Raw genomic sequence first — 10,050 nt, forward strand, 5'->3', positions numbered from 1 at the left:
TAGATCTGATCTTATGTATCTCCTTTTCCCTCTTTCTCATGGTATTCTTTTATGACTGAGGTAATCCTGAATCATATATTTAGAATTTCCACCAAAAATAACTTATTTTCAGTAAAGTAAGACTAAAAGGAACCCATTAACTCCTTGAGGGCAGGATTCATCAATAAAGATTTGATGAAAGGACCAATGAAAGAACTGAATGAAGATTGTTTTGGTAAGACTGCAGCATATGCTTCTGAGCTTTGAATGGTAGCCTGGTGGGAAGGCTTTATCCTTTATGTATGTTAGAATGTTTTCCCTCTACTCCCTGCCCCAGATACCATTGCTGTCTGTGATTACATATAGAGCTAAATACATTATTTAGAGGCATTGATATTTTTCCATCAAAATGGAGGAAAATCTAACCAAGAGTATTTTGTAAACTCTGTTGCAATTCCAAGTTGAAATTTACTAATAGCTTTTCTGATGCTGCTAAATAAATAACATGTGTTTCAGGCATTTCTTAGCCCAGAAAACCCAGAAGAGCCTTACTTGGAGGGAATTAGCTATAACTGTGTGGCCCCAGGCAAAAGGTTCATGCCAATGGATAATTTGTCGGGGGGAGAAAAGTGTGTGGCAGCTTTGGCTCTCCTGTTTGCTGTGCACAGGTAAGGTCACAGTGAGCTATATGATTTTGCATCAGGGCAGAAACCAAATAGACCTTCCTACAGAAGACCTGCTAATTACTTCTCTTTAGTCATATTTAGCGTATGTGATACAAAACTGTTTTTTTCAGCCAGACAATTCAGGTTATGCTGTAGGCCTGTAACAATTTAGACAGCAAATCTAAGAGAGAATTCAGTCTTTGACAGATTTTTATTCAATTTGTTATTATCAGTAGCTACTAATATTCCAGCTTCATAGAAAAGAAAGGAGAAAAAGGAGGATCAAATGGCCAGATGTGAAATCAGGATTGCCAAAAAACAGTACTAACAACAAAGCCAAACAAAATAAAAACACCTAACTTGTATATTATTTTCCTTGTCCCTATTCAGAGATCTGCTATTTAGTAAGGAATGTTAAACAAAGTATTTCTTCTGAAAAAAATGTTTAACCTCCTCATTTCCACTGATGATGGTGACACACTTATGTTTGTAAAATAAAGGGAAAAAATGTTAGCTAAAATTAAGGCAATTAACTTTTGACATTCAAAGCATTAGATGAAGAACTAAGGTATAGATGATGCTGCCTCTCTATTTTCATGATCAGAAAGATCAACATAAAAGTTTTACAACTGCTCTCTACTGGTCTCAAGAAGGAAAAGGAATTGGCAATTACAGGAAAGGAAAAGAAAATGCCATTAATTCAGGAGGACTTTGGGAAAAGCAGGAGGCAGGAACTTAAACAGGAGACTGTGTGAAGTAAATCTTAGCAGAATAAGACTAATGCTAGGTGTCACCCCCATCCATTTATTCAACAGATATTTATTAAATATTTACTGTGTGTCGAGTGGTGTTAACAGACATTAGAGGGACTTCCCTGGTGGTCCAGTGGCTAAGATTCCATGCTTCCAATGCAGGGGGCCCGGGTTCAATCCCTGGTCAGGGAACTAGATCCCACATGCCGCAACTAAAGATCCCGCATGCCACAACCAAATAAATAAATATTTTTTTAAAAAATAGACATTAGAGACAGCAGTGAAGAAAACAAATTCCCTGCCTCAAAGATGCTTCATTTTAGTTGAGGAAGACAGATGATAAATAAGGTGTATTAGTAAAGTAATTCTCTAATATAGAGACTATTAGAAAATGACAGATGCTATAGAGAACATTAAAGAAGGGAATGGCAATAGTAACAGGGAAGGGTTTGCAATATTTAAGTCTTCTGGGAAGGCCTATTTGAAAAGGTAGTATCTGAGCAAAGATTTGAAGAAATTAAGGGAGCAAGTCACGTGGATGGATGTTCTAGGGGAGAATTCTAAGGGAAGAATGTTCTAGACATGAGGAACAAGTGCAAAGGCCCTGAGGCCAGAGTGAGCCTGGCGCCTGTAGAGAATAGACTGTATGCAGCAGTGGCAGGCACAGGGTTAGGAAACTCCTGTAGCAGTCAGGGTGGAAGATCATGGCGGGTTGGACTAGTGTGGGAGCAGACAGGGCGTGGGGTAGGAGGGACCCTAATCAGCTGGAGTGATAAGAGCTGCCATTCACTGAGCTGGAGAGGACCACAGGAGGGATGGGTTTGAGGGGTAGGTGAGGAGTTTGATTTTGCATGAGTTCAAGCTAGACACCCACATGGAGTTGAGGAAGCTGTTGGACCCATGAGGCCAGAGTTAAAGAGAGAGGTCAGAACTATCAATAGAAGATCCTTAAAACCTTGAGAGCAGATGAAATCACCAAGGGAGCTAATCAGATAGAGGAGTGCTCTAAGCGCTGAGCCCCGAAGGCACTGCAGTGTCAAGAAGTTAGAGAGATGAGGAGGAGCTGGTAGGAGACTGGGGCCTGTAGCAGTGGGTGAGGCACAGGGAGTAGACCATGTCGCTGTCCTTGACGTCAGAGGAACGGGGAGGACCGCCCCCCGGTACCATCTGCAAAGGTCACCTGGGATGTGGACTGAGAATTGAGCGTTGTATTTACTGACATAGAGGTCATTGGAGACCTAGACGAAAGCATCCAAAAGGACGTGTTTTATTTATTTATCCTGAATACTCTTAGTCCTCTCCTCCAAGTCTTGTAAAACAAAGTTGTAACTTAAGCGATTATAATTTTTTTCTAGTTTTCGGCCTGCTCCATTCTTTGTTTTAGATGAAGTAGATGCAGCCCTGGACAATACTAACATTGGCAAAGTAAGTTCCTTTCTGCTTTTAATTTCCAGTACAGTGTCTATAATTCAAGGATCGTGATGCAGTCAGAAGGCAATTTACCCTGAACAAACAGTTTATTTGATAGTTGCTGGTTAAAAGTAGATTTTTCTAAGTTAAAAATCTAAAAACAAGATGATTCAGGGTAGCAGTTTTCATTCAAGGTTTAGGGGACCCTCAATGAGTTGCTGGGGAGTCAAGTGAGAATCACTATACTGGATCCACAACATTGCTACTGGGTGAGTTGCTTTTCCCTAAATCTAGGTTTTGGGACCTAGAGCGTCCTTAATAGTAGGCCACATGGCAAACAGGACCAAATTAGTGTTTAATAAAGTCCAAAAATAACATATCTAAATAAAATTCCAAAGGAATTAAAGTTCAAAATTCTGCTCCCCTTCATTTATTAAAATTTATACAGTCATTTACTGCACTTGCACTGTTTTCAGTATTTGAGACCATGAGGGAACTAAGGACACAACTGAAAGTCAGCCTTAAAGATCAGTGCATAGATACACAAAGCCACCTGAGAGACAGGCTCTCAGACCACACATCCTGACTGTAAATTTTTGACCTGAGAATGGGGTTGACCATGGACATGTGACCAAAGGATAGAGGCAAACACTGGCAGTACCTGTCACTGCCCAAGGCTGGGACAGCTCCATCCTGCAGAGTCCCTGTGTTGTGGTCCTACTTCCAGAGCCATCCATTTCCAGAAATGGATGAATGAAACTCCTGGTTCTGATTCCCGGTTCATCCATCTTCCAGAAATGACTGGGCTTTGCATTTACAGCTGCTTACAAGGAGGCTGCTCTGGTCATGCTGACAGAGATATCTGTTAATTTGTAAACTGGCATTCTGGTTTATACCTTAGTCTTATGAGCTTGGTTAATGAGTCCAGCCCCGAGAGATGTATTCAGTCTTGGGGTGCCACCCTGATAGGTTGAGTCTCTGAAACTGACCTCCCTGATTCCTTACTCTGTTGAACCTCATGTGTAATGCCTGGGAGAGTCAGGGGATTTTTCAGGAGCTGCAGCCTGGGGTAACTTCTAATTTTAGGCAACAATGTCATCTTTCAGATTTCCCAGGCTGTATTCATCTAACCCAAACCTCTCTAGGACCTTATTTATTTTTTTATACTTTTTTTTTTTTTGGCTGCGTTGGGTTTTTGTTGCTGCGCTCTGGCTTTCTCTAGTTTCGGCGAGTGGGGGCTACTCTTAGTTGCGGTGCGCGGGCTTCTCATTGCAGTGGCTTCTCGTTGTGGAGCACGGGTTCTAGGCGTGCGGGCTTCAGTAGTTGTGGCTCGCGGGCTCTAGAGCACAGGCTCAGTAGTTGTGGCGCATGGGCTTAGTTGCTCCGCGGCATGTGGGATCTTCCCGGACCAGGGCTCGAACCCGTGTCCCCTGCACTGGCAGGCGGACTCTTAACCACTGCGCCACCAGCGAAGTCCCGGACCTTGCTTTTTAAACATGTCACAGCGTACATAAGAATAGCACATCAACACCACACCCATAGAAGTTAGAAAACAAGTCCAAAGTCCCCTGAACCTTGTAGAGAACAGGCAAGAGCCACATTCTGTGACCTACCAGAGACTTCAGGATTACTGGGGGAAGAAGAAAACACGGGAAGAAAAGAAAATCTTGATTTGTCTCTCTTGGATGCCAGCCAGTCTGCATCAGCTAACTGGACTCCATAGCCTCAGTCATTTGGGAGAAATTTCCCCTCAGAAGGTTAATTTTAGTACTTTGTATCCCATACCCTTTGTGTGTGGGCTGGGGGTGGGACCCATCACTGTGGACTGCCCCTTCTCTCTGTAGCGTTTAAGGGATCCGTATCTTCTAGCAAAATTTAGATGTTCGTATTAGTGGCATCTTCACATACTAGGTCTTTCTTAAGACTCTTTTCTATTTGCACCTATCCTATGTATTAAAAACCTCTAAATTTCCAGCCTCCCTTTGAGATTTACGTTCCTGGCACCCCGTTGCTGAATTGAGTATGAGCAGTGATGTAATATGAGCAACTGTGAAGGAGCTTCCACTCCCTCTTGTGATCAGGGTGCCCAACACTTATCGTAGGTAACTTTCCTAGCAAAATGCATGCCTTAACGTATTTGCATCCCATCTCCTCTTCCATTCTATCAACATCCCAAGACTTTTTAAAGACCTGAATCATAGTGGCTGCCATTGCCTCTAATGCGGCAGTTCCTTCTATGAATTCAGCCTCTTAGCCCAAAGCCGTTTCCCTCCTCTCTCATCATTCACCTCAACTAGTGACTCATTCCTCAACTGAAGCTGCCATTCCTGCTTCCAAAACTTGTGTCCTTAGTATCTTGGGTGCAGTCAGGACCAATACACATGGAGAAGACACCCTCTGGGCTTGCAGAGAGATCCAGGGAGTTGGCAAGTATCTTGTTAAACTGTGGTTTGAGTCTAAGTTCTTTATCATTCTCCAAATTCTGAGTAGTTTGTTCACCAAGACCCATTTCTATCCAGTCTTTCTTGTTCTTATTCTCATTCCTTGGAATTAAGCCTCCTGAAGGAGCTGTTGAGCTCCCCTCTAACCAAATGAGTTGATTATGGATTACGAATACATATATAATCGCCATATTTTTCCCATCCTGAGGCTTTGCTGGCAATGTAGGTAGTTGCAAGTTTAAATACCAGCCCTTCTTCACCCTCATAAAATATGAGTGGTAGTTTTATCTTGTTGTAAAGGTTGATTGCATATTCACATGATAGTATCTTAAGTTAGAGCTTTATTCTTAAAAAAATATTCTTCCAAGTTTTCAGTTATAGAGTTAACGAGATTTATATTTTTTTTACTAACCTCTTATTTTACAATCTGAGCTATTTCCATTTCTGCAGTTGTAGTGGATTTACTGAATTAACAGAAAGGGAAGTAAGTGCCTTGTCACCTAAAGTGGGCAGATTCAGAGACATGCAGAATCACTGTCCTCAAGACCCCGAGAAAGGAGGCCTTTCTTTACTCATGAAATGTGTGCTTTCTGTTTCCTCCCAGGTATCAAGTTATATCAAAGAGCAGACTCAGGAACAGTTTCAGATGATAATCATTTCCCTAAAAGAGGAGTTATATTCCAAAGCTGATGCACTGATAGGCATCTATCCAGAGGTAAAGATAAGTAAATGGGGGAGAGGAATAAGATCACCTTAGAGTGTCCTGACAGCACAATTACAAGTTCCTAGTGAAGTCTATAGATAGTTTGATTTCTGCAGTTTATAAATATAGGCTTAAATGATTTTTTAATCAAATAAGACTTAACAGTAATTACTCAGATATTTTTCCATGGCAGTACACAGAAATTTAAGATATATTTTAAGTGAAAAAGCAAATCGAAAATTGCAGAACAGTATGATAATTGTTTATAAAATAATAGTACATATTAACTTAGAATAAATTGTCGATATTGTATATTTCATATTTCTGTAATGTTTGAATGTTTTAGGCAAAAACAAATGCATTGTGATAGAACAAGGAACCATTTATCTTCCAAAACTAACAAAGGAAAAAAAACAAAGAAATTGACAAGTTCAAAGTTGTAGAGTAACTTCTAGAATTCAAACACACCTTTCTTGAGCCACTGAAAATACCTGAGCTAATGGAGCAGGGCAACTCATTCAAATCATTCAATTCTTGGACAATTAGGTTTTATTTCCTGCATTTTCCTTTAAGCTAAGATAAAAATTAATTTCCCTTCCTGTGCCTAATTAATGTCAGGGGATCACTGGAAATATGCTGCCGGAGAGAAATGGAAATTCTCGTTACCAGTGTAGGAGAGGGATAAAATCTTTTCCTACCCAACTCAGGTTCTCTGGCTGGGGCCCTGTAAATTAGACCAGCAATAGATAGATTAACAAGAGAAAAACAGGTTCTTAATATGTGCATCATGTGTGCACACATGGGTACACCCAGTAATGAGTAACTCAATGGGGTGGCTAGAACTTGGACTTATATACCATCCTAGGCTAAAATAAGGAAAAGAGTCTTGGGGCTTCTGGGCAGGGGAGGCAAGTGATGGGAAGGTGACCAGGAAAAGTACAGTAAACAAGGGCTGTTCAGTCAGATTTGCTCTGCAGATTCAGGTGCCTTCTCCACTGATAAAGAGTTAAGAGTGGAAAGGGTGTCATCTTTTACATAAATGTACACTTCCTTTACAAAAGGAAAACTTGTGCCTGGTTTTTGGAGCTTTACCTACATCTGCTGGTTTTCAGTAGCCTCTGACTCAAAACAATCCATATGCAAAAGAGGCATGTTTTCGGGTGGCATATTCTGGTACCCTTTACCAGATTAATACAAAAAATAAATAAAGCTGTTGTAAATGCAGAGAAGTAATACCTTTTTAGGTGGCTATAAGGAGGTTCCTTTTTAAATGCAAATCTAGACTCACTAATGGCTCTTATTTTACATTTAATAGCACTTATTCCCTAAGTAAAGGAACTGACTTTTAACTGTCTTCTCTCCATTTCAGCATGATGACTGCATGTTCAGCCGAGTTTTGACCCTAGATCTGTCTCAGTATCCAGATACTGAAGACAGAGAAAGCAGCAGGAGACAGCAAGAGGCCCGTTAGGACGCAGAGTGCCCCTGGGCTGTGAGAGCAGAGTCACGCAGCGGTCAGGCCAGTCATTGTTCTCTCTGCCATTCAGTCCCACGCCGCTCCTGAGTAACAGACTTCTGGAGCAAAAGCTAGACATCTATCTAGCTGTCTAGTTAGACCTGCCATTCTTTAGAGACCAAGTACTAACTGAAATTACACAACTCCAATGGCCTGTGTGCCATTTATGGAAAAGCTTAATTTGCTACCAAAGATGCTGTAGCTCACTTCCATTAAGGAGTGCTCAGGCCCCATTCCAGTAGGTAGTATTTCCTGTGAGAGTTAGCTCTGAATGGGCTTAAAAAAGAAACCACCATAGTTTTAACTTCCATTTTGAAAGCCAGTCAGAAAGTTTTCAAATCCTGCATCATCTTTACTCTGATCTCGCCTTGTATGTTTAAGTAATCTTTAAGGGAAACTCTTAGTTCCTAAATATGCTAGTTATAAGGTGTTAAACCTGTGTTTTATGGAAAATTATTTCAGAGGAACTGAAGTCAGTATTGAAAATGCCAATAAAAAAGCCTAATTTCAAATGTCTACCATCTACAGTTTCAGAAACAAAACTTTAAGGTGAAATTAAATTATGTCTGCTTCAATGCAATTTAAATTTTTCTGAATATAATTTCTGTTAAGGAAACATTGAAGAACACAGGTTTTCCCAAGTAACAACTGACTTCTCCACTTAAACAGTCGTCCTTATTATCTGTGGGCATCACGCATGCCAAAATCCAAGCACGCTCAAGGGCCTTATTTAAATTGGTACAATATTTGCATATAACCTATGCACATCCTGTCATATACTTTAAATCATCTCTACATTATTTATAATGCCTAATACAATGTAAATGATACGTAAATAGTTGCCTGTATGCGGCAAATTCAAGTATTGCTTTTTGGCATCTTTTTTCCCCGATTTTTTTTTTTTTTGGCTGCACCACGCAGCTTGCAGGATCTTATTCCCCCAACCAGGGATCGAACCCGTGCCCCCTGCAGTGGAAGCACGGAGTCCTAACCACTGGACCACCAGGGAATTCCCTTTCCTATTTTCAATCCAAGGTTGGTTGAATCCACAGATGTAGAACCCATGGATACAGAAGGCCCACTGCTGTACCTTGTTAGGGGTAGGAAAGAAAGGTGCAGAGTTTTCAGTAGTACTTCATTCCATTTAAAAATGGAATTAAAATATTCTAAGGTGCTGGTGGTCTTGTATTTAAGGCTGCTTTGGGCCCAAGTGCTAATTAATTAATCAAGGAGTGGCCTCCTGAAGTAATGGCATCTCTTTTGAACAACATTCATTATCTCAGGTAAAACTTGCTTTCCTGTGCTCCATCAGCTAGTCTCTAAGAACTTGAGATAGCAGAAGCCACTAGTCCTTTGTTCCTTGTTTTAGTGCTGGTAATACCAACTAAATCACCACCGCCTTCTGCCTTGAAAGGCATCAACTTTACATTGAAATGTCCCTTCGGTGACACAGGAGCTCAGTGTAGACGCTTTTATCTGCCTGGGCTGTTCTCTCTGTCTTGTAACTTGGACTCGTGGATTGCCGGTGATCCTTGAGTAGGATCCCTGTTCTGTCACAACGCAGTAAGTACCCCCATATTCCTGAAAACCCCAGCGCCATGCAAAAGTACACAATGAAAACCACCAGGTGATGGGAAACATGGGGTCCAAAAAAAAAAAAAAGACAGGAACTTAATAAAGAGCTGGTTTTATACACACTAAATAGTTAAGAGACTCACAAATACTATAGCGCATATGGCACTTCATCTCAAACACACTCAGGCGCTGGCTTGTGAAACGGGCAACCCATCGGGTGAAGCCTGCTGCTGAGGTCGAGTGGGGGAAGGAGGCTTGTGTGAGGGAGCTGGCCGGGGGCTGAGGAATGGGCCGTGTATCCCCCGCAGCTCCACGCCGCCGGCCGCAGTCTCCCGCTTTCACCTAGAGCAGGTCCAGCAAACTTCTTTAAGGGCCAGAGAGGAATACATATTTCAGGCTTCGATGAGGGAGCAAGGAGACTATTGTGTAGGTGTCTGTATAACTATTATTTAAAATATAACCATTTAAAAATGTAAAAGCTATTCTAAGCTTGAGGCAGCAAACAAATCCATACTTAGTCACTCCCTGACCCAGTGTTTCGCAGAGACAAAATTATAAATAAGTGAACGAGTTATGCTCAGATTGTTTCTTTCTAACATATCAATCTTGTTGGAATAAATTTGCATTTTAAAATAAGAATCACAGCAGAACTGACTAGATATATTCATTCATTACAACAAGAAGGCCTCCAATTCTTCAGCATGGCACTCAAGAGCTCGTCTTGAACTGGCTCTACTTTTCCAGTTTTATGTCCTGTTTCACATCATTTTCCATGCTTGTGATATTGCTACACCCTATGTTTGACCAACTTTCAAATTCACATATCTTGCCCGGATTGCACTTTATAAATGTGTCTCTTTTTAAAAAGCCAACTTAGTTTGCTTTTCAAAAAGTTTAATAAACACATTCAAGTAATCAGTTTCACAACTGAGTGGCAACTCAAGGTAAAAATTCTCATTAAGTACAAGATACCACACCTTGTCATAACTAAAGAAAAGTTGAGCAAACG

The 10,050-nt window shown here is 41.0% G+C and overlaps 1 protein-coding gene across 2 annotated transcripts in view; it reads left to right on the forward strand.

Annotated features, from left to right (window-relative positions):
- The window catches only part of SMC1B (structural maintenance of chromosomes 1B), a 92,001-nt gene extending 84,580 nt beyond the window's left edge, over positions 1-7,421 (forward strand). Inside the window, exons 22-25 of one of the 2 annotated variants that reach the window (XM_007189187.2) lie at positions 496-647; positions 2,752-2,821; positions 5,852-5,962; positions 7,320-7,421. In XM_007189187.2, coding sequence (XP_007189249.2) covers positions 496-647; positions 2,752-2,821; positions 5,852-5,962; positions 7,320-7,421 — 435 coding nt within the window. The remainder of the gene's footprint in view (positions 1-495; positions 648-2,751; positions 2,822-5,851; positions 5,963-7,319) is intronic. The other variant, XM_028168257.2, reaches the window with a different exon arrangement.
- The last annotated feature ends 2,629 nt before the right edge of the window (positions 7,422-10,050 follow it).

This window comes from Balaenoptera acutorostrata, chromosome 11 (assembly GCF_949987535.1).
Source record: "Balaenoptera acutorostrata chromosome 11, mBalAcu1.1, whole genome shotgun sequence".
In the NCBI taxonomy this organism is placed as follows: domain Eukaryota; kingdom Metazoa; phylum Chordata; class Mammalia; order Artiodactyla; family Balaenopteridae; genus Balaenoptera; species Balaenoptera acutorostrata.